Consider the following 26194-nt stretch of genomic DNA (forward strand, 5'->3'; position numbering starts at 1 on the left):
CAGGAGGGTGGGTGGGAGGAGGTGTATTCTAGGTAGCTGTGGGAGTCGGTGGGCTTGAAATGGACATCAGTTACAAGCTGGTTGCCTGAGATGGAGACTGAGAGGTCCAGGAAGGTGAGGGATGTGCTGGAGATGGCCCAGGTGAACTGAAGGTTGGGGTGGAAGGTGTGGGTGAAGTGGATGAACTGTTCGAGCTCCTCTGGGGAGCAAGAGGCGGCGCCGATACAGTCATCAATGTACCGGAGGCAGAGGTGGGGTTTGGGGCCTGTGTAGGTGCGGAAGATGGACTGTTCCACGTAACCTACAAAGAGGCAGCTGTTTTTGCTGCTGTTGCCTGGGGGAATACATATCAGCTAGGACGATTACCCTACCGTTCCTCAGAAAAAGAATCATCATAGAATTGCTTGTGTCCACAGAAAAATAGTGAATTGCCTCATCTGACTCGAATACTTTTGCCAGAATAGCAATAACAGCCTAGTTTTCACACTGGAGTGGGGCTTAAACCTATGATTTTCAGGCCTCAACAACAATAATGCAAGCACTCAGTCTAGTAGACTTGAAACAATATACATGCTGCAATTATATTGGTCTTCTCTTAACCAGAGGAATTAAGCAGTATTACATGTTGAGATTGTTTTGAGGTGTTTTCTCCCCCAGCATTTCTTATCTCCCAACCTGGCTATCCTCCCACATGCACAAACTCAGAATGAATTAAGTCTGTTCACTGCTAGCTGCAGGCCTCCACTAGCACTGGAATCTATAAATGTAAATATAAAGCACCTGCTCGGCTCTTAAATGAAAATCCAATAGAAAATCTATACTTCTGATTTAATAAATAATTGTAATTCTAGTAGATCATTACTTTGGTTAGTTTGAACAATGATTGCTGATAATGTTAGCCATTGATAATATGTACAACACAGATTAGGTCGAGAATCTATTTTACTCACCCCAATTTGCTGGTGAGACAAATGACATTTGTGAGTTGAGCTCATTTGAGGAGCTACTGGCAGTAATTAAGCTGCTTGGATGTAATTTTCCATTTGAGAGAAGCAAATGTTGTGGTGCAATGGTAGTATCCCTACCTCCAGGTGAGATGGTTTAGGATCAAGCCCCACCTGCTCACATAGATGTGTCATAACATGATTCTCAGGTTGATTAAAGGTATCTACTTGAAATAATTAGGGGCTCTTGAGGTAGCATCCTTACCTCCGGCCCAGAAAATCAATTATGCAAATGCTACCCACTCCAGAATTGTCAGGGAAGGCTGGATACATATTAGATTGGAGGAAAACATTTGTGCCAGCACCTGTGGGAAAGAACATGAGCAGTTTAAATGTACAACTGATTAACTAAAAAGTCACTTTTTTGCCATATCATTCAAGACCAATTTCATCTGATGTTTTCAGGAAAAAATATTGAATATCTGGTCACAATTATTTGAAAATTGGATTCTAATTTATCATTTTCTTTCTGGATGGGGGTTCTCTGTAACCATTTCTAAGAGTGAACCAGGTAAAAGCAATGCCATTGATCCCCAAATTCTACCACATAGGTGCTGTTTTTTGAATGAAATGCTAAAGAGTCTTGGGAGTTTATGAAAGATCCAGTGATGCGTTTTGAACAAGGACAGGGGAATTCTACCTACCATCCTAGTTAATATTTATTCCTTTTTGAAAATCACAAAAGAACATTTATTTTAATCTTTAAGATGTAGACATTGCAGACAACGCCTGAATGCATTGCCTGTGCTTAGTTGCCCTTGCTGATGTGGTGACCTGCCTTCATGAAGGCCGCAGGAAGGTGTCATTCAGAAAGGAGTACCAGGATATTGATCCAATGATGGTGAAAGGATTGAAATATGCTCCAAGCCAGAATGACATGTGACTTGGAGGGAAACTTGCTGGTTGCAGTGTTCCCATGCCTCCCACCTTCTTTGGGTACAGTTTCCAGGCTTAGAAGGTGCAGGTGAATGAGGCTTGCTGAGTTGCTGCAGGGCATCTTGTATTGCTGCTTCCAATGGTGGAAGTGGGAATGTTTCATTTGGATGGAATTCTGATTAGCCAGACAGGAAAATATTGAGCTTCCTGAGGGCTCATTCAGGTAATTAGGAAAAGCTCTATCACAATCCTGGTTTATGCCTTGTAGATGGTGGACAGGCAGGGAGGCGACTTTGGGAGTCAGGAGGAGTAGTATTGCAAGTTTCTGACTTGATCTTGCAGCCATACTATTTTAAATGGATGGTCTAGATCAATGGTAATCCCCAACATGTTGATACTGTGGGACTTGACTGTTATAATGCCATTGAAAGTCAAGGGACCATGGTTAGATTGTCACTTGTTGGCTATTGCCTGACATTGTGTGGCATGAATATCATTTTCCTACTTACCATTCCAAGCTTGAATGTTGCACAGATTGTGCTGCATAGAGACATGGGCTGCTTTAGTATCTAAGCAGTGTTGAATGGTACTGAACACTATACATTATCAGCGAATGCCCCAACTTCTGACCTCATGATGGAAGGAGGGCTATTAATGAAGCAGCTCAAGGTATTTAGATGTAGGACATTATGCTGAGAAACTCCTGCAGTAATGTCCTAGGGTTGGCCTCCAACAACCACAATCCAGTTTCATTTGTGCTAGATACAACCCCAAGCAGAGGTGTTTCCTTTCCAATTCATATTGACTCAGCATTACTAGGACTCTTTGTTGCCACACTTTTTCAAAAGTTTCTTTGATATTAAGAGTAGACACTCTCATTTCATCTCTGGAGTTCAGCTATTTTGGACCGATGCTGTAACAAGTTCAGGAACCTTGTGATAACTGTGGAAACAAAGCTGAGCATTTACATTTATTCCGGAATAAAAAGTACTCTGCTGTTTAGTCCAGCAATTATTGCCTACTCCTAGTTGCCCTTGATACTGGAGTTGGAGAACTGCCATCTTAAACTGCTGCAGGCCATTTGATGTAGGTACTTGCATAGTGCAGTTTGAGAGGGAGCACTAGGATTTTGATCTAGTGACATGTAGGAATGGCGATGAAATATGAAGTCAAAATAGTGTGCAGCTTGGAGGAGAAAATATAATAGTTGTTACACTTCAATAAATATTGCCCTTTGTTTGCTGTCAAGCACTTTAGGCCATTCAGAAATTGTGAAAGTTATTATACAAATACAGGTGTTTCTTCTTCTTCTGTATGGCCTTTATGGATCAGGCTAAGATTTAAATAGAATGCTTCTCTATTTAAAACAGAGTGCTTCTGAAATTTCCATTTAAGCCACCGGATAAAGTTCTTGACAACTGGGTGATTTTTCAGTGTAAAGGATACTGGTCATTGCCTTTTTTAGGCTAAAATATTAAACCTATTAACTGTGAAATGTTGCATTTATTTTACTGACTTACATTTTGAATTTCTTTGAAAACATAATCTAAGGAGTTTATTGTTAGTGGTGAATGTTTTCATTTTGTGGCAGCACTTGAAACTGAGTTTGGAAAGAATGTTAGATAACAAAGTGCAGAGCTGGATGAACACAGCAGGCCAAGAAGCATCTTAGGAGTAGGAAGGCTGATGTTTCGGGTCTAGACCTTTCAGCAGAAGTGGGGGAGGGGGAAAGGGTTCTGAAATAAATAGGGAGGGAGGGGGAGGTGGATCGAAGATGGATAGAGGAGAAGATAGGTGGAGAGGAGACAGACAAGTCAAAGAGGCGGGGATGGAGCCAGTAGAGGTGAGTGTAGGTGGGGAGGTAGGGAGGAGATGGGTCAATCCAGGGAGGATGGACAGGTCAAGGGGGCGGGATAAGGTTAGTAGGTAGGAAATGGGGGTGCGGCTTGAGGAAGGAGGAGGGGATAAGTGAGAGGAAGAACAGGTTAGGGAAGTGGGGACGAGTTGGGCTGGTTTTGGGATGCAGTAGAGAGAGTGGAGATTTTGAAGATTGTGAAATGTCAGCCTTCCTGCTCCTATGATGCTGCTTGGCCTGCTGTGTTCTTCCAGCTCTACACCTTGTTATCTTGGATTCTCCAGCATCTGCAGTTCCTATTATCTCTTGGAAAGAATATTTACATTTTCCTTTTCTTACATGTTGGGCTTTTGTCAAGAGTTTTCAGTCAGAAGATGAACTCATTTAACTTTTAAAACAAGATTTTTTAAACTGCTCTTCCTATCTCCGTTCAGCTACATAGATCTGAAGATCGAGTGCCCAAGTCAACTTAATAATTCCTTTCATAAAGTATAACAGTTGCTGTTTTGCAATGCTGTAAAATCTTAGAATGGGGCACAAAGAGCAGTACAGCACAGGAACAGGCCCTTCAGCCCACCATGTCTGCACCAATCATGATGCTACTCTATACTAATCCTACCTGTCCCTGCACATGGTCAATATTCCTCAATTCCTTGACAGTCTCCTGACCATAGATCACAAACATCATCACATCAGGATGAAAGCAGCAAACACTATCTTAAATGATTAAGACATATAAGTGTTGCCACTTAGGATGATGTAGACATTCAAATTGCAGAGTTAGCATTATTAGATAAGCCTTTGAAATCTCTCATCAACAAGCAACGAAAAGGGCAAACATTTCTTGCATTACTTATGCTGCTGCATTTGCATCCATACATATGTTGTTATTTCACAACTGCTAAATCAATACAAAACTATTCAACGGAAAACTGCCACTTGGCAACAATAATTCTTCTCATAAATTATTTTTCTAATATTTATATGTTTTCACAATGGTTTATGCTTTGTCAATGGCTCCCTCCTTCCCCACTGTTTTGAGCACTGCATTGTGGGTACTGAGAGAATTAGAGAGTTGCCACTCACTGCTTCATGGTAGATTTGCTTTATGATTGCTTCCTAACTTAAGCTCCCTAAGTTTTCTGAATGTGATCTTTCCTGAGACTGGACACGTCCTTGAGCCAACATTAAAAAAGACTTCCTTTGCTTGAAATCCAATAACTTTGTATTTTAATAAGTGCAAATGCATTTTCCTGGCAACAACACTTCAAACAATGAAAAACACCTAATCCCTTTAAACTATTGAATGGGTGAATTTATGTATGCGTTCAATTAGAGGTTTCTTGCCCTCCAGTTTTCCTTCATCTCAAGTTTAATTCTGCCAACATACTATTATTTTTCATTACTAGCCTTAGAGTTACTCAAATAGAATGTCCTTTGAGCATTTTCAAAGCTCATAATACAGTTGGTTTACTCTAATTATAACATGACAAAATACCTTGCACTCAAAGACTGCCTAATAGAGGCACCAGATGTGATGCACAACAATCAAATAATGAAGAGCAACTCCAGGTTCAGAATAATATTTAAGTAGTAAGCTTGTTTAGCTTAGGTGAACTGTACATGAGAGTTGTGCACATTTTTATATAAAAAGTGCAGTTTTACTATGTTTTAGATTTCAGGTCAAACTCATTTTTTCTCTAATTACATTTTGGCATCTTTTCTTTCCCAGGAGTTTATGCATTTGGACTTTTTGCCACTGATATATTTGTAAATGCTGGACAAGTGGTGACAGGAAATCTAGCCCCCCATTTTCTCACAGTCTGTAAACCTAATTATACAGCACTGGGCTGTCAGCACGAATCTGTGCAATTCATCAACAGTGAAGAAGCCTGCACTGGCAACATAGATGCCATTACGAAAGCCAGGAAAAGCTTTCCGTCTAAAGAGGCAGCATTAAGTGTGTATGCAGCAGTCTATCTGGCAGTAAGTAAATTTGTTGCATCCTGTTATCATTTCTATAGCTTAATTGCAGTGACTTTAAAAAGAAATCTGCTCAAGCAATCACACAAAATTGCTAAAGGAGGCTACAAATTTCTCCAAATGTACAGCAAATTTTTGACTCAAAAATGGAGCAATTATTTGTAGAGTTACATCATGGATCCAAATTTTTGCCGCAGTGACAATTACTCTAGACGTCTGATGACATCTCCTCATCTGTTTAAAGCATACTGATATTTTATGACAACTGGGACAATGGAAATGATTTTATATTTATTGATATTTAGTTCAGTATGTTGTACTGGTTTGCCTCATGCAAGCATTATTTTGAATGGAAACATAGGTAGCATCGTTGCCACTTACAACTATCACAATTAGCACAAACAATCTTGAGGATAGAACTACACTGTATGTGAAAGGAAATTCCAGAAACATTTAAAGCAGGACTTCCAAATAAGTGGGGATTGAGACCCCAAGTGGGGCCTGGAACTGAAACTTTGAGTTTGTAAGCTCCAAGTCACCAGTCGTCACAAATGGAGCTCAAACTGAGTTATAAAAATTGCAACCTGCACTAACGGATATGCCTCCACTTTCACAGAGCCCCCATTGCTGTCACACATTTTACTTATGTGTGCACCCCAACTGTTCTCACTTTCAGATTGTGATTATTTTCACATCTCAAAATGAGGTCACAGTAGGAAAAGGCTTGGAAAGCTCTGATTTAGAGCTATAGCTAGCAAGAATCTTACACAATAGGAAACCTATGTTAGAAGTAGTGAAAAAGAACTGAAGAAGGAAAGAAACCAGGTAAAGAAGTGACACTTATTTTCAGTAAAATAATCATAAAAAGTTTCACAAGTTAATAAATGTATTTCTTATACTTTCAACTTGTGTATACCTGATCATATCAACTCATTATATAAAGACATTTCTTCTCATCGTAGCACTTTGCTAATTGTGTTGAATCTGTGCCCTTTTGTTGCCTACCAATTTCGATAATGGAAACATAACATTCATTCCAACATTCCTCTATTCACAAACAAGCCCTGACCTGTTGAGTATTTTTGGAGGTTGGGTGTCTCTCTGGTCATGCCAGCCTCTGGGTAATATGTTGTGTACCTTTGAGCCAAGTTAATGGAAAGCAGACTAATTTCTCCAAGAGGTGATAAAACACCTGCAATGTCCATTTTTCTGAGTTTTTCTACTAAGATAGGCCATACACCAGCCAGAGATTCAATGACCGATTTAGTAAATTAAAATCAGGATTATAATAGCTGTCCACAGCAACTGATTTGATGTGCTTACTGCATCTCTATAAAATCAGTCTCCCTTACAGTTTACTACATCTACAACAAATATATGAGCAGTTTATTTCCTTCCTCCTTCCTGGAACTTTGTAATGTGCTGAATAAGCTATATTCACTAATAATCCAATGACGACAAAAATAAAGTAATTAATTGTATGTCTTAATACCAATTTGCTACAATGTATGTTGTGAGCCTTTATTTTATGCAATGACCTTTAATGTGTTACCTCTGGAAGTCCATGTACAGTACATTCTCTGATTTCCCTTCATCCACAGGACATGTTACTTTCTTAAATAACTCCAGCACATTGGTTAAATATGATTTCCCTTTCATAACATCAAGCTGATGCTGCCTGATTACATTAAACTTATTCCAATGCCCAGTTGCAACATCTTTAATAAGACTCGAATATCTTCTCTATGAAGATGTTTACTGGCCTGTAATTTCCTACTTTGTCTCCTTTTTATGATAAAGGAGTTTCCATCTTCCAGTCTAAGGAGACTGTCCCCAAATCTCAAGAGCTTCAGAAAATTAAATGCATCAACTTTCAATTATGACTTTTTTTAAGACCCTAGGATGAAGTCAATCAGGACTCTAGCACATGGACTGCATAGTGACTCAGTGGTTAGCACTGCTGCCTCACAGCACCAGGAATTTGGGTTCAATTCCACCCGCAGATGATTGTCTATGTGGAGTTTGCACATTCTCCCCGTGTCTATGTGGGTTTCCTTCAGGTACTCTGGTTTCCTCCCACACTGCAAAGACATGCAGGTTAGGTGGATTGACCATGCTCAAATGACCATAGTGTTCAGAGATTTGCAGGCTAGGTGGATTAGCCATGGGAAATATGGTGTGTCACAAGGATAGGGTGGGTTGCTTCAGAATGTCAATGTGGACTTGATGGGCCGAATGGCTGGATGTCTGTAAAAGGAATAAGAACAAAAGAGCATATATTTAAAGGGATGTTCAAATGAAGCAAGAAATGTGTAGATGATGGTGTAAAATAGACAGTGACAAAGTGGATACAAAATTGGCTGAGCGATAAAAAATACAGAGTAATGATCAATGCCTATCTTTTGGGACGGAAGACGTTTCGTAGGGAAGTTCCCCAAGGAATGGTTTGGTGCCCTTGTTTTTCCTACAATCTAGGTCTAGGTGTGCAGGCATTAACTTCCAAGATTGCAGATAACTTTAACCTTGGAAGAATTGTAAATTGTGAGGAGGATGATACGGAACTCCAAAAGAATATTGATAAGTTGGTGGAGTAGGTGGATGAGGTTCAGTACAGACAAGCATGAAGTAATGCAGCTTGGCTGGAAGAACACTGAACAACAATACAAAATGGGGGAATAATTCTAAATGAGAAGCAGAAGTAGAGCAAACAGGATGTGTATGCGCACAGATCATTGAGGGGGAGAAAGCAGTAAATAAAGTATGCAGTGTTCTCGCCTGCGTTAATAGGGGAAAAGTATACAAGAGCAAGGAGGTAATGGTGAGCTTTTACAAGACACATTTTTGAACTCAGCTGAAAAATTGTGTACGACTTTTGTCCACTACATTATAAAAAAAGATAGAAATGCATTGGAAAGAGTGCAGAAGCAATTTACTAGAATGGTTCCAGGTATGAGAAACTTGGTTTGAAGTAGTTGGGACTGTACTAATAGGAATGAATAAGGCTGTGAGACAATCTGATAAAGGTTTTCAAAATCTGGATAGGCTGGACAGAGTGATAGTGTGAAGCTGTTTCTGCGTGTAAAAGAAACAAGAACAAAAAGGCATAGATTTAAAGGAATGTGCAAATGAAACAAGAGAAATATGAGAAAACAGCTTTTGAAACACAAGTTGATAGGATGATGCACTGCTTGGAAATGTGAAGGAGAAGGGTTCAAATGGAATGTTTTAGAGGTTATTGGGCAGTTATTTGGATGGTAGTGGTGTGCAGGGATATGGGGATGGGCAGGAGATTCACACTAGATAATAGAATCAGTATGGGCTAAATGGCTAGCTTTCTCTCATATTCTAAATTTTCCCTCCTTAATAATTATTTTGTCATTCTTTATTTTGTCTTGTATTCTGACCCGTGATCTGTCTTTTTTTTTCATTATTCATAGAATGCAGGTAACAGGTTTTAATTCCAGCATTTATTATTGCCCATCTCACATTGTCTGGAGGGCAGTTAAGAATCAATTACATTGCTGTACATTTGGAGTCACACTTTGGCCTTTCTAGTTTACCATGAGTGATGGGTCCATCCTTTGGAATTGTCCTTACTCAAAAAAAAACAGTTGATTGGCCTGATGGATGGTTTGCGATAGAGTGTTTTCAAAAGCATGGGCTCAATTCCTTTGCCAGCTGAAGTTACCGTGAAGGTGTTGTCTTCTCAACCTCTGTCCTTGCCCAAGGCATGTTGACCCTTAGATAAAACTCATCACTAGTTATCTTTCTCTAATGAGAGAGCAGCCCTATGATTCTCTGGGACTAATATGACTTGACTTTTACTCATTGGAATGTATACATTGTGTGTTCTGAAATATCTGCCACTGCATCTCTATTGCCCTATCCTTCAATTTAATTTGCAAATTCAATTTAGCCAGAACTGGTCTCAAGTCTTTAGGACTGCCCTTACTAGCTTTCAAGGAAAAGGTATTGGACCCAATGCATTCTCTTAAAGTTTGAATGTACAATTCAACCACACTACGGTTACTGCTACCTCATCTTCACTATGAGGTTTTTAATTCATCCTACCCCATTGCAAAACACCAGGTCCAGTATAACCTGCTCTCTGGTTGGCCCCAGAGCATGGTACTCTAATAAATTATGCTGAAAACTTACAGCTCTTCCATGTCACTTTTGCCGACCTGACTTTTCCAGCCTACGTATATTCAAATCTTACATAAATGTCATTGGGCCGTTCTGACCAGCTCTCAGTACTTTTTTCTTTATACTCTACCATGTGGCTATAGTAAACGAGTTTGTATACCTCTCCCACAAAAATTGTTTTGAATCATTGAATCCCTACAGTACAGAAAGAGGTCATTCACCCCATCAAGTCTGCACCAACCCTCCGAAGAGCATCTCGCCGAGATCCACACTCATAACTGTTTTTTTACTATGGCTAACTAACATAACCTGCACAACCCTGGACACTACTAGGCAATTTTTAGCATGGCTAAGCTAACTAATCTGCTCATCTTTGGACTATAAGTGGAAATCAACACAGACACAGGGAGAATGTGCAAATTCCACACATGTAGTTATCCCAGGATGGAATTGAACCTGGGTCACTGGCATTGTGAGGCAGCAGTGATGACCACTGAGCTACTGTGCCACACTTTACAAAATGCTTTTATAATTTCTTATTCCCCATCCAAACCATTTCCACATCATAATTTCCTCAACTTCAATCACCCCTCTCTATTGTACTAATACCATCATCAACTAACAGATATCTCTTCACCTGTTCCTACCTTCCTGTCCTTCATTATTTAGGTGGATTTAGCCTTTGGTTAAAGAATTTTAAACAGAGTGTGTAATTATTGTGATATTAAAAGTTTTAAGATTGTGATTCAATTCTCTTTGTAGATGTATATCACATGTACTGTGAAGGCCAATGGGACAAGACTTGCAAAACCTCTCCTCTGTTTGGGCCTCATGTGCTTGGCATTTCTGACTGGAATAAACAGGGTAGCAGAATATCGAAACCACTGGTCAGATGTTGTAGCAGGATTCATCATAGGAACAGCTGTAGGAGTGTTCTTGGTAAGTAAACATCAAAATAATTAAAAGAAAATGATTCAGTCCATCCTTAAGTTATAGCATTGATTCCGAAGAGACAGTCATCAGTGCTTCACAACTATTTTACTTGAAAATTGGGGAATTAAGTTTCAACTCATTTCATCAGTAAATAGTTAACCAGTGTTTAATTCTGTGGTCTAAATTATGATATAATGTTACATCTACATAATATTATACATTCCTGTAGCAACATGTTAATTCAATATTGGCTTTCGTGATTCGTCACACATTGCTTCCTTGACCATCTTTCACTCACAATTGATTCATATCGCATAATATATCATCAAGAAAATATGAAGATTCTAGAATGTGATTCAATCAAATTAATAAAAATTTGCTAAGTATGAATTTCAGATTTTGCCATTGAAATCTTAATGATTAAGTATTATTACAGCATATATATTGCTTAGAGTTTGCAAATAGCAAACATGGAGGTATAATTTAAGGGGCAGTATGAAAATCCTGAATGACTGTGTCATATAACACTCAGTTTACTGTTGAAGATGACACATGACACACAAATGACAAAATGTACTTTGGAAGTCATCCAAAAATGTGAAATATGAAGTGATTTTTTGCATCCTTTTGTTCTACATGTATCTTGATTTGTTTCTATTATCCTTAAATATTAGAGGTAAATTAAATTCTGTTAATTTAAATTATTTTGATTGTTTCATTTTTTCCAGTATGTCAGTGAAATTTTGTTTTCTGTTTGTGCTACAAGTTTTGGAGAAAGAACGGCATTAGCTAAACACATGCTGCAGTTAAACAGAAAACCCCGACCTAACCAATGTAAATTTGAAAATAACTGCTCTGAATAATCCTGCCAAAGGTAGCAATTGCTTTGACAAGGCTGGATGTATGCATCTGAAAATATAAACTATTTAAAATAGTGTCAACAGTGTTAACATTATTTTCTGAAAACACATCCTGCTGGAAGTGAATTACATTTACACAACAATTATTGGCAATAGTTGGACTGGATCCTGTCTATATTGAATTTTTCTTTCTGAAATTTTTGTCTATGAATGTTTACAAGACTCTGTCTCTCTTTCCAAGCTTTGACATATGGCTGAAACAACTGCAATCAAAAAATAATCTTTTAATTCTAGATAGGCTCAAATGACAAAAGTCTGTTTGAGAATTTCTTTGTGGAATTAAAATGGAAGCATTAATACCACATGGGCTGCAAACAATCAAAAAGATGGCTCTCTGCCAACCTCACAAGGGTTGCTAAGACTGGGCAATAAATGCTGGCCTTGTCCATGATGCACGCACACCAAGGATGAACAAAAGAAATTGCCTCCACACTGAAATGATGCTACAGCAGTACAAAATCCTAATGAATGTCAGGCCCCCACCTCCTTAGCATCCATATTGATGATCTCTATAGTTAAGTCTGGATCAGATTATGGAATTCTACTGTAGTTTAGAATAACTGCAAAGAAACTACTTCTCAGCAATGCTAAAGTCACTTTATCAACTAATTCAAGGTTCGTTTTTTAGCAAAAAGACTTTCATCTCATCATCGCCAAGATTTCTGAAGATAAAAACAATACTTAAAACTGCTGCACATTCCAGCTCCCTAACTGCGATTCTTCAAGAATTGTAGGAGTGGGCAGAAAAAATGGCAAATGGAATTCAATGCAAAAAACCCTGAAACTATCCATTTGAGAACAGCAAAGCAAACGAGGGAATACACAACAAATGGGAGAGTATTGATAAGGGTTGCTGAAGTGAGATATCATGCCCGTAGGATCCTGAAGATGACAGAACAGTTATGTAGATGGTAAACAAGGCATATGAGACTTTCTTTCGTTTGGTAAAATATTGAGTACAAAAGGAGTAATGCAATGCAGGAACTATATAAGACAGTGATTAAGCTGTAACTGGAGTTTTTTGTTCAGTTCTGACGACCAGATGAGAGGAAGGATATATTTGCATTTGAGAGAGTGCAAAGGAGATACACAAAGACATTGTAACTGCTTGAAAATTGTAATAATGTGGAAAAATCGCATAGGTTGGAGTTGTTTACTGCAGAACAGAGGAGACTGAGGTGGCAACTTAACTGAGGCCCACAACTGAGGCACTTGAATGAAATGGACAAGGAAGACCTGTTTCCCTGGAGGTAGGGTAGGTTTTAAGGGTGGCACATGTAAAATAGCTAGATTAGAGGGGAAATGAGGCCAAAATGCTTCACCCAGCGGGTATTAGGTACCTGGACTTTACCGCTCAGTTTGGTGGCTGAGGTCGAGACTCTGAGACACTAACTTGGAAGGCTATGGCCCAGGGGCTGGAAAGTGAGATTAGAATGGATAACCAGTTTAGTCAGATGGCACACACACGATTGAATAGGTTTCTGCTTTGCTGTAACCTTTCAATGGCTTTGTGAAAGGAACAGCCAGTTTTGCAGTTTCACTCCTTTCTGGTTTCTTGCTGAACTGAGAATATTGCAGACTACTACATGCTCTGTTACATCAGACTCTCTTGATACTGATTTAAGATAAGCTAAAAGCAATGTAATTTAGTTCAAGCAATTGAGGCAAGATTTTGCAAGCATTACAAAGCAGAACAAAGCTTGTAATTGCAGATCAATGTTACTGGGAGAAATTAAGTGTAGTAAGTCAATGAGCCTGACATCCAGTCTCAGTGGATTCACATGAAAGCATAATTTATAGTCTCATAAGTAGTCTCTTTACTCAATAAATACCAGACAAAGGCAGCTGCAGTTTTGTTTGCAGAGATTTTTTATTCATTCATGGGATATGAGTTTTACTCACAAGCAATTTCTAGTTATCTGAGAAAATTAGCCACTTTCTGGAACTCTGGTAGGCCATGTGATGAAGCTACTTCCATAGTGCTGGCAGTTATCAAGTTCCTTTTAACTCAATGACAGTGAAGGAACTGTGATATAATTCAAAGTCAGGATAATATATGACTTGGAGGGATTTTGAAGGCAATGGTCATCCAAAACACCTGCTGCTCTTGTTCTTTTCCATGGGAGAAGTTATGAGTTCAAACAGTGCTGTAAAAGGAGCTGTGGTGAGTTTCTGCAGGGCCATGTTATAGATGTTACACACTGCAGCCATGGTGTACTAATGATGAACCAAGTGATGTTTAAGATTGATACCAATGTGGAAGACTGCTTCAGCAATATTTTGTGATTTCCACTTTATCTTAAACATAATGCCTGCACTTGGCTGATAAAGGCAGGTATGATCACACTTATGTGATCACACAATTTTAGATTCTGTGTGCCTTCAGTCATATTCTGTGAGAATGCCCCACAATGTAGACTTGTTTGCATGTTGATTTTTGTCTTAATGTTATTTAGTGTCATACATTATTATAAAATGATATTCAATACTTAGTAAGCATTTTAATTCATCCAACTCAATTATCTATTTCTGATTCAGCTGCCTCATTACAAACTGTCTCAAGTTCGTTGAACAGTATGTTTTTCTCTGAACAGCTTGTTTTTCCAAACAATGTGGTAAGATTTGAAAGGTGAGGTATTCTATATATAACCATCAGGAATGCCAACTTGTGTACTTCTTAGGCTAAAACCTAGGGTACTGCTTGTTACAAGTGACTGACTAAAACAACCAATTTTGCTCACTACCCTTTGTTTCACATTACGTATTTGATTTATTAGTAAATTCATAGCATCCTCCTTTATCTCAATAGCTATAGTTAGTTTCACATTTTGCGTGAAACATCAAATTAAGTGACATCCAATAGTGAAGATATATAATGTTGCATTTAGCTATCAGTTCCATTACATCCTCACAAGAGTCCAATAAGTCTGCTGTTGTGGTCTGGCATTTCATAAACTGATACTGGGTTGAATTATTGTCTTTATTCTTAAGTGTTCACAAATTGCTTCTTTCACTGAAATTCACAATGCTTTGTGGATTATATCAAGTTAACAGCCTTTTTTATTCCCAGGATCATATTTCTGATAACCAGAAGCCATGAGATCTTTTTCAGTCATTTGATGTTAATCTGGTATTTGAGATATGAAAAATTCTGCCCAAGCCCCATCCGTTCCATCCTCACATGCTTTGGCATTCTTGGACATGTTCCTACTGATCCTTTTACCTCAATGATTTCCGTGTACTGCAAATTTAAGTGACATCATCACTACCATCTTCCCAATAATTAAAGGTGGACTTCTCAGTCCACCAAGTACTAATAGGCAATTATTTTACAAATTTATCTATTTCTGCTGTCTCACCTTCAATTATTTGAGTTCCATTTCTATTTAGTGCTTTGCCTGTAGTATTTGTGCATGTGCACTCAAAACCTCACTTAGAATCACAAAGTTCAACAGCACAGAAACAGAAACCTTCAGCCCAACTTGTCCATGCCAACCAGATATTCTAAATAAGATTAGTCCTATTTGCCTGGCTTTTGCCCATTTCCCTCTACCCCATCCTATCCATCCAGGTGCCCATAATGACTGTCTTCTGCGACCTTAAATGCAATCATCAAAACGGAGAAGCTAACTGGTTCTCAAGCACCAGCTACCTCAGCGCACATCCATGGGATTCTTTACATCCTCGAGAGCAGGCAGAGACGGGGGGTCTTGTTTAACATCTAATCCAAAATATAATGCCATGCTTCCTGGTCTATATCTGTACATGTCAGCTTAGATTCCCTGTACTCAATCCTGATGTGAAACCTGAAACTACAATGCTGTAAACAATTCACTTTGAAACATAATTTTAATCATGAATTTGATACACCCTCTTAGAATTTGATACATCTGCTTAGACAGATCCTTAAAAGCATTCAATTTTTGTTATTTGTAAATTCTGTTTTAATATCTTCCCAATTTTTTCTGATATTTGGCTCATTTTGAGGCTTATTGCTCTAAGTTTAGAATTCCCGAGATCCATTATTATTTTGTTATACAGAAACAAAGTTGCTGGAGAAGCTCAGCAGGCCTGGCAGCATCTGTAAAGGAGAAAACAGAGTTAACGTTTCAGGACAGGTGACCCTTCCTCACAGCTACGGCCAGACCTGCTGAGCTGTTTACAGCAATCAGAGATAATGGGAACTGCAGATGCTGAAGAATCCAAGATAACAAAGTGTGAAGCTGGATGAACACAGCAGGCCAAGTAGCATCTCTGATGAAGGGTCTAGGCCCGAAACGTCAGCTTTGGTGCTCCTGAGATGCTGCTTGATCTGCTGTGTTCATGTTATCCTGAGCTGTTACAGAAACTTTGTTTTTGTTCCTGATTTACAGCATCTGCAGTTCTTTTGGTTTTTGTTTATTTTTTGTTGTACTTTATTTCTCCATCCATCCTTTATTAAAATATTACAAGCCAAGTTTTGTTTCTCCAAACTTTCCACTATATCATAGCCTTCTACCACATCATAATGATAAGAGCAATACAGACTCTGGGTATTCTGCAATAAAGAGCTAAGCTAGCCCTTGTTAAAGTTATCTGCCATGGTCCAAGTCAAGCCATGATGGTATACTCATAGAAACCTGCAAGAAAGCAGTCACAGAAACATTCAAGAAGTTTAACATCATTCAGGGTAGAACTTGATCCATGCTGCTGCCACTAAACTCAATATCCAAACTTTTCACCATCAGTGAACCATGCAAACAGAAAGTGCAATCTAGAGAATGCATATGCAGTAACTCATCCAATACTTTGCTAAAAACAACTCCTCTGGAACCTCTATCAACAATAAGGGTGAGACTCAGGAACTTTGTGGGAGTAGTGTTACCTCCAAATGACAAACTATTTCATTTGTTTCTAAGTTAAAGTCCTGGAGTTCCCATGCAAGCAACACTGTCATGTGAGCAACCACTAGCTTAAGACGGTTCACAAAGATGATTCACTGGCACCTCCTCAGGATGTAGGAATGTTTAATAAATTTACCCTTGCTCAAGTTCTAAAAACAAGTGGACACAATAAATAATCAGATATTTAAACAATGAAGCGTATATGCAAATATGCATGATGGTATATTTATGTAACAGACCTTGCTGATAAAATCAGTCTCTGTCTTGCTTTGGGACTTGATTGTTCTGTTATTACTCTTAGAAAGTGTTGACAGGTATCATGACTATGAAAGTATTCGAATGGGTATTTTTTTTTCACTTTATAGATTTTTAGTGCTGGATATATTCAGAAATGAGCGAGCGTTTAGATTTCTCTCTTTCCCCACGTGTATTATAATGATTGTGAAAGAATATTTTTTCTCTCGAAGAGTTGTTATTTTTCAAATATTGGGGACTTATGACTGTAGTTTGAGCACTTTACTCTCAATAGCATGCATTTTCCCCTTTTGCCAACAAATGCTGGTTTTAAATGATCCTGTAGAAATTTCCAAATAAAAAAGCATTTATGGAGGTTAGGTAGCAGCCTGTGAGTGATGTCAACAGTGTGGGTTCATTTCCCACAGAGACTGCAATTATGATGAAGGACTCTTCTCAATCTCTCTCCTCACCTGAGGTATAGGATCTATTGGTATAGGATCCCTACTGAGAGATAGGATCTATTCCCATTTGGAAGAAAATGGGCTTATCACTGATAGGCAACATGGTTTTGTGCAGGGAAGGTCATGTCTTACCAACTTAATAGAATTCATTGAGGACGTGACAAAGTTGATTGATGAGGGAAAGGCTCTAGATGTCATATACATGGACTTCAGGAGGGCATTTGATAAGGTTCCCCATGGCAGGCTGATGGAGGAAGTGAATTCACATGAGGTCCAGGGTGTGCTAGCTAGATGGATAAAACACTGGCTAGGCAACAGGAGACAGAGGGTAGTAGTAGAAGGGAGTTTCTCAAATTGGAGACCTGTGACCAGTGGTGTTCCACAGGGATCTGTGCTGGGACCACTGTTGTTTGTGATATATGTGAATGATCTGGAGGAAGGTGTAGGTGGTCTGATCAGCAAGTTTGCTGATGACACTAAGATTGGTGGAATAGCTGATAGTGAAGGGGACTGTCAGAGATTACAACAGAATATAGATAGACTAGAGAGTTGGGCAGATAAATGGCAGATGGAGTTCAATCCGGGCAAATGCGAGGTGATGCATTTTGGAAGATCAAGTTCAAGGGCGAACTATACAGTAAATGGAAAAGTCCGAGGGAAAATTGATGAACAGAGAGATCTGGGTGTTCAGGTCCATTGTTCCCTGAAGGTGATAACGCAGGTCAATAGGGTGGTCAAGAAGGCATATGGCATGCTTTCCTTCATTGGGCGGGGTATTGAGTACAAGAGTTGGCAGGTCATGTTGCAGTTATATAGGACTTTGGTTTGGCCACATTTGGAGTACTGTGTGCAGTTCTGGTTGCCACATTACCAGAAGGATGTGGATGCTTTGGAGAGGGTGCAGAGGAGGTTCACCAGGATGTTGCCTGGTATGGAGGGTGCTAGCTATGAAGAGAGGTTGAGTAGATTAGGATTATTTTCATTAGAAAGGCGGAGATTGAGGGGGGACCTGATTGAGGTCGACAAAATCATGAGGGTATAGACAGGGTGGATAACAAAAAGCTTTTTCCCAGAGTGGGGTACTCAATTACTAGTGGTCATGAGTTCAAAGTGAGAGGAGGAAAGTTTAAGGGAGATATGCATGGAAAGTTCTTTACACAGAGGGTGGTGGGTGCCTGGAACGCGTTGCCAGCGGATGTGGTAGACGCAGACACGTTAGCGTCTTTTAAGATATATTTGGACAGGTACATGGATGGGCAGGGAGCAAATGGACACAGACCGTTAGAAAATAGATGACAGGTTAGACAGAGGATCTTGATTGGCGCAGGCTTGGAGGGCCGAAGGGCCTGTTCCTGTGGTGTAGGTTTCTTTGTTCTTTGTTCTTTGTTCTTTGTATGGTGAGTCTTCGGGTTAAACCACCATCAGTCATCTCTGTAATAGGAGAGCAGCCTAATGGGCTGATAAGACTATGGCAACTTTATCTTTACATTTACTAATTCATCTTCACCATACTTCAAAGAATCAAAAAGAATGACTGCCCATTACTCTTTGGCTTTACTGCATAAATCTGCTATTATCAATTGAACGGTAATGTATTAAGAAACACAATTTCATTTTTAACACAACAAATATATATTATTACATTATTGGTAAAATTGCTCCTAATTCTCGGGATTCATTTTGACTTCATTGTCTTTAATGTAAATAATTACAAGATTGTGTGAACTCTGCCAGGTGCAATTTGGAAAGACACATTAATACTGATGTTGATTTCATACTGAACAAAATAAATCAAAGGAAATAATGTGAGTAAAAAATACTAGCACTATTTTTTGCATGTAATGCTGGCCTCATGTTCTTCCATAGCCAATTCTACTGCTATTATTATGGCAGAGCCTTTCTGGCGACTTTCCACCCACCCAATAGTTGAATTAATGGGACAAACCATCCCACCAGAGGTCAAAGATATTTCCATAAATTAGGCAGGAACTCTTGCCATTTACATCACCACTGTGGTTCCTATTCTCATGTGGGAGGTGCAGATTGGTAATTATTATCTGCTACATAAGCGCCCGGTACATTTGTAATTACAAGCTGAAGGATGCTGCTGCTTTTGACACAGACACGGCTAATAATCTATGATCAATTTTTGGGAAGAAAATCAGCAAAGACATTTTCAGAGCTTCTCCAACTCTGCCAAGGTTACTCAGCTGTATGTGTGATGCCAAAGAACATCAGCTCCAAGAAATTTCCTGGCTGTACGCTACCATTGTAATTTTAAGTGCCTCTACTTATCCATCAGCAGCCTTTGTACCATTGTGTGCCAAGGCCACATGGTGCCTCTGGCAGTCAGTATACACGATGGCTCAAACTGTGGGAAATATGGTCTGTGAGGTATTTCATTCACATGCATGGCATTGGAACACACCTGTCTATTTGCGTCATTTAAATGCACCTGCTGTCAGACCTGGATTTTACCATAAATCCATCGCCACCTGCTCACATTGCATGGTTTTTCAACACTGGGTGTAACAGATTTGTGTCCCCATTGCATTTCAATGAAAGGTAAAGTGTAATTCAATGTTTTTAGAATCTACTGAGCTAGTATTCACCAAATGAATTCATTAGAAATAATACTATTTTTAGATATAATTATACCATCAAAACCTATTATACTTCATCAGATTAGATGAATAAAAATAGTTAAAACATTTTGAATGGACCAATACTTACTATTATTAGTATTTTGTACAATTAAATTATAGACTTTAAAAAATATTGTTAAATGGTTTCATAATTTTAAATTAATGTTTGAATTTTTAAAGCCAAATAGGTTATATAAAATAATATTTTTTCAAACTTTAGAAATATTTTTTAAAGAAGAGGCCCAATGAGATAAACTACAGAATTACTGGAATGAGCTTGAAGAGCTAATTGTTAATATGTTGTGTTTCCCCTTTTGATTGTTAAATGAGGGGATGAAAAGAGGACCCATGTATTTCCATCTCAATCATCCCCAGCTCATCTCAATCACAAAGTTTGTCTCATGCTTGTAACTATTCAACTCCTCTTTGCCCAGCTCAAATTGCTGTTACATTCCTGCTCCTCACAACAAAACATATTAATCTCTCTGATTAATGAACCACCACACCACCTCTAACTTTTGTTTCCAAGGTTCTTGAACATGGTAACTTACAGCTGCATCATTCCATGTTTGAATTCTTTCAATTAGGTTTCCTGCCTTTGTTACAATCTCAAATAAATATAATTAAAGCCTAATCAAATCCTAATTAAAGTAACTGTGACCAAGGGCAATATTCCTCTTTGCCCTTCAATCCCTGTAGTTTTCAGTATGATTGACTAAAGCATCCTTCTCACACATTTGTTCTCCTCAGTAGTTTCCATTTTGTTTTTTTCTAATCTAATTACTCATAGCCAACAAACCTTTAGAAATGACCTCTATCCTCCTCCTGCTCCAACAATGACTCCTGTAAAACTTCTTCATTTTGCCTATGTTAACGTTTCAGGACATTTTTAACATGCCAAGGTTTTCCAGTCTCTGGATTGTCGGAGATGGGACATATGGCAGAAGATGTGCCTCAGGATTCTCAAAAGACTTGCCACACTGACATACTTGGAAATTGCTCCGGGCATTTAAACTAGCAATGGGCTGGTACCCTGCTGCCTCTGATCCCTTGCAAATGTCATCAGCACTATGTTTAGTATGGAAACTTTGGCAGGGTAATTGGGATTTACCTGTGTACTTACCTGGGAAACATTAGCTCAAAATCTGGTTTAATAATTGGACAGGTCCTCAACCAACAGCTCCCCTATTATAAGATGACAAAGTATGAAGCTGAATGAACACAGCAGGCCAAGCAGCATCTCAGGAGCACAAAAGCTGACGTTTCGGGCCTAGACCCTTCATCAGGCCCGAAACGTCAGCTTTTGTGCTCCTGAGATGCTGCTTGGCCTGCTGTGTTCATCCAGCTTCACACTTTGTTATCTTGGATTCTCCAGCATCTGCAGTTCCCATTATCACAGCTCCGCTATGACACTCCACCCCACCTGACTGATCTCAAACCCAATTCAATCTGACTTAACTACCCACCGCTCCCATATCACTTGCCTTACCTACCTTTGCCAAGTTACTCACCCAATCACTCACTAATCCACGATCATTCATTAAAAAGCTGGATCATTAAAATCTTACCTAATGCAACAGCTACTGCCATAAAAAGGGAGCATATCCCCATTTCTCAACTGTTCTATGCTTGCTAGACTCAACCCAGAAATATTATGCTATGGTTGCTATATACCAGACTATGAAAATAAATAGAATAAATAAATTTATTTAAATGCTGCATATCCCCTCATACTCAGAGTACAAATATCCAACAATCCTAGAGGCACTACTTTGAATCCTGCCTGGCAGTACCTAATACATTTTATTTAAAAAATCTTTCATTTATTGATATTTAGCAAAATGAATTATAATCAATTAAATTAATTCATTGGAAATTTGAATTTTATTTACTGCAATTTCCTTATTATATTTCTTCATTGTTCACTGAATCATCAGAAGACTATATTTGTGCACATGTAGTGTGGTCTAAGCTGCTGGTACGTGAAGCAGGAGGTAGAGTGACTTAGCAGAGTGTCATTGTATCGTACAAGTTTACAATGCTTAACCTGGATGCATTGTGCTACAGTTACAATTGAGTGAGGTTTTCATGCTGTCATGAAGCCACATCTTTCATCTTCTAGTGGAAGGAGGGATCGCCCCATGAAAATCGAACTTAGTTTACTTTTGTGAGCAAACACTCTTCCTTTGCCTTCCCAACCCAATTATGTTTCCATATGGTCCTTTTATTGGCTCAGGAAAGCCTTGAGTGCAAACCACACATGCTGTTATTCTGACACCAGGGTCTCCATTTTAAGGCTTGTTGGAATTTCCTTTCCCAAGTTATTTGCCTGGGCTGGTGCAGCATTCAGAAATCCAAATAAAAATTTCGTCTTTAGAGGATTTGCGACCACTGGGTAAACCTGCAGAGGATTCTGGACATTTTGACAGTCATGTATTTCAACACCTTTCACGTGTCTATTCGATGCCACGTCATAAAGTAGATCTGTTCTAATGTCTCTCACACGTGGTAGAATGATCATTTTATTGACCAGCATTGTCTAAGTGTTGACTTGATTACAGTACTTTTGGCAAAGGGTAAAAAACACCATAATACATTCAAGACTAAAAAAAAATGTGTTTGCAAACACTCCGGTCATGTTTTAAACTGAGATAAAATATTTAAATATCATTGTTCTTTAAAAAAAGAGCCTTGCTGTTGAAAGTATAAAAATGAGCAATGCATGTTTAATTCTACAGGAAAATAGGCAATTTGCTTTCAAAGAAGAAAATGTATCACCATTTGTTCTTTCTGAGGGTTTGGAGCTAAATTCTAATCCTTTGAAAGCTGTGGGTATTATGAATTTGTGATCAGAGATAATGGGAACTGCAGATGCTGCAGAATCCAAGATAACAAAGTGTGAAGCTGGATGAACACAGCAGGCCAAACAGCATGTGCTCCTAAGATGCTGCTTGGCCTGCTGTGCTCATCCAGCTCCACACTTTGTTATTACGAATTTGGTTTGATTTATTGTCATCATGTGTACCTAAATACAGTGAAAAGCTTTGTGAGTTGTACAGGTAGATCATAATTAGCAAACACATAGGTTGCTCAGATGGAGTGAGACATATCGGTCATGCTGCACAGGATGTACTCGAAGTAATATCAACATTAACAGGATCAACAGTATTTGAACTTGGACAGTCTGTTCATCAGCCTAATAAAAGCAGGGAAGAAGCTGTTCTTGAACCTGTCGGGCATGTGTTCAAGCTTCTGTATCTTCTGCCTGACGGAAAAGATTGTAGGAGAGCTTTACCAGCTGGGACGGGTTTTTGATGGTGTTGGCAGACTTTCCATGGCAACATGAAATGTAGATGGAGTTCATGGATGAAAGGTTGGCTTCTGTAATGGTCTGGGCTGTGCACACCACCTTCTGTAGTTTCTTACAGTCCTGGGCAGAGCAGTTACCATACCAGACCAGAATAGCATGCTTTCTATAGTGCATCTCTAAATGTTGGTAAGCACACACCAAATTTCCTGAGCTGCCTGAGGAAGAAGAGGCATTGTTGTGCCTTCTTGACCGTTGCATCTACGCGGAAAGTCCAGGACAGGTCGATGGTTATTGTCACTCCTAGAATCGTGATGCTCTCAACCCGTGTTCCATTGATGAAGGTAGAGGCGTGTTCTCCTCCTTTCTTTCTGAAGTCAATGGTCAGCTCTTTTGTTTTGCTGACATTGAGACAGAAGTTGTTATCACTGCGCCATGACACGAAGCCATCTTGTAAATAGAGTTCATTTAGAATTTGGCAACACAGTCATGGGTGTACAGGGAGTACAGTAGGGGACTGAGAATGCATCCTTGTGAGGCTCCAGTGCTGAGTGTTATTTGGCAGGAGGTGCAGTTACCTATCCTCACTGATTGCGGTCTGTGGGTCAGAAAGCTAAGGATCCAGTTGCAGAGGGGTGAGCCGAGACCAAGGTCACATAGTTTTGGGATCAGTCTGAAGGGGATTATGGGTTTGAAGGTGGAGATGTAATCGATGAGTAGTAGTCTGATGTAGGTGTCCTTCTTGTCCAGATATTCCAGGGTTGAGTGCAGAGCTAGGGAAGTGGTATTTGCTTGTAGGCCTCTTATGTGAGGAGGCTATTTGTACCAGATTGAGGCAGGCCATGAGGCTTGAGCTGATGTGAGCCATGACCACCCTTTCAATGCACTTTATGGTTCTCGAGGTCCGAACCTCTGGGTGATAGTCATGAATGCTTGCTGAGTTCCCAAACCTCATGAATATGTGGATCTACTGGCATGGCCAATAACTGAGGTGATTGACGTCAAGAAGTTCTAATAATGTATTCAGCCTTTGCTGAAGTTCTAGAAATCACAGCTGTTTATTTACACATGTAATGTTTACTTGAGGAATTCAGTACCTCTTTCCATGTTCTCCGTGTACATTCTTTTCTATGACCATGCCTCATGAAAGATATGTCTTCTTTGGACTATGTACAGCATAGAATGTTATTGGAGATTAGCGGTTAAATAATGAGTTCAGGTTGCATAATCTAAGCATGTATTCTCTCAAGTATAGAAGTTTAAAGAGTAATATCAGTGCGGTAGGTGAGGTAATTGAAAATTATGATAAGCCAGATAGAGACATGATTGCAAAGGCACTGGCAGACTGGCACTCATAAACAGACAAGTGTTGTTATGGAATTAGCCAGCACTTTCACATTGTAGCAGATGAGTCAAAGCTCTGCAAAATGTGTTGTGCCAAGTTACTGCTGGAATCTTCCATGCTTCTTAATAATGACCATAGATTTTCTGACAGATCTACCATATGTTTCAGTGTTTTATCTATCAGTCTTTTTCTGTGCATTGACACATTGAAAACCTCATCTGAGTCCTCTGCAGCAGTCCTTGTTTACAACTTCACCCCTTCAGCAAGCTGACACCAATGCTACGCTTATTCCCTCCCTGGCTGTAAGTCGCTCACCCACGTCTCATCATGTGCAGATCCTTTTAAAGCTTTAATAAAGCCTGCACAATGTTAATATCGAAGACAGTGAGTGTTAATGTGAGAACTAATGTTCATGTTTTTTGTTCATCGATCACTCCCTCCTTTTCCAGCTCTTACTGTTCTGGTAATGCCTGGTCAGGATACAATTCTTGGACATTGAGAAGGAGAAGGGCAGGAATGTAGATTTGTTGTGCGGGTAGCAAAAGACTCATCCTTATACCATGAAAAGCTTATAAATAATAAGACAGGGTGAGATGTGGGAGAAATGGGGAAAGAGAGTGGACTAAGTCTCAACCTAGTTAATATAATGGTCTCAGTATCATCATTGGCCACAGCCTCAGCTCTCAGCTCCCCAATAACTAGTTTGTTCTAGTTCCCTAGCCAACAATGACTGACTTGCCTTAGAGGAATTCAAGTTTGTAATAAATACAGGAGGTTTGGCTGATGCACAAAGTAACTTACCCAAATTGGCACTTGGCGACTGTGCAGTGAGCGTGAATGTTTAAATCCGAGAATCTGAGCAGTGAAAGTGTTTTAAAGGTTGATCTCTTTCTGAAATCTAGTCAGGTCGGCATTTAGCATTCAACTTAAAGATAGCAGTAATTTGAAGGATATTTATCAGATGTTATGATCCCAGCTGATGTATTTACTGAAATATAAGCATACAGCGTGCAGACTTTCTTTAACAAAAACAGAATTTTATTGCACAAAAGAAGAAAAATAAAACAAAGCAAGCCATCTAAATTTAGAACACAGCTTGAAAGGCATTAAAAACAGGAAAACAATGTCTCAATATTCACCAACACTATTACTTTATCTTTAGTCAAAACCAGAGAAATTATTCTTCTGTGTCAGAACTTTAGGTTTAGCTCAACTGCTTCTCGAGTCCTTTCCTCTGAACTGTGACATCTTTTTACATGAATACTTACAAACTATATAATCTGTTGATTTCTAACTGAACACCCTTGATCTGCTAGTTTCACAAGCTAAACTTCTATACCAAGGTAACTGAGCTTTCTCTGAATAGTTCTATAATCCTTTCTCGAAGGGAAATTTCTTTCCCAGCTCAGTCAGGTTTCTTCCAAAACAACCCTAAAAACTTTCAATCTCTACGGGTTTCTAAAATTAAAACTCAATCATTGCTTATTGTAAACCAAAATAAACTAATTCCTTTACAATTTGCACCCTCTTTAACCATGCATTATAAACTATCTTTCACTAACACTCAGGAGACTTGCAGTTCTCTGATATGTGTGTGTT

The 26194-nt window shown here is 39.1% G+C and overlaps 1 protein-coding gene across 3 annotated transcripts in view; it reads left to right on the top strand.

Moving 5' to 3' along the window:
- LOC125456654 (phospholipid phosphatase-related protein type 5-like) overlaps positions 1-26194 on the top strand; it is a 122854-nt gene that overhangs the window by 61769 nt on the left and 34891 nt on the right. For all 3 annotated transcript variants that reach the window (XM_048539980.2, XM_048539979.2, XM_048539981.2), the window contains exons 3-4: positions 5468-5721; positions 10627-10803. In XM_048539980.2, coding sequence (XP_048395937.1) covers positions 5468-5721; positions 10627-10803 — 431 coding nt within the window. The remainder of the gene's footprint in view (positions 1-5467; positions 5722-10626; positions 10804-26194) is intronic.

This window comes from Stegostoma tigrinum, chromosome 8 (genome assembly GCF_030684315.1).
Source record: "Stegostoma tigrinum isolate sSteTig4 chromosome 8, sSteTig4.hap1, whole genome shotgun sequence".
Lineage (NCBI taxonomy): Eukaryota > Metazoa > Chordata > Chondrichthyes > Orectolobiformes > Stegostomatidae > Stegostoma > Stegostoma tigrinum.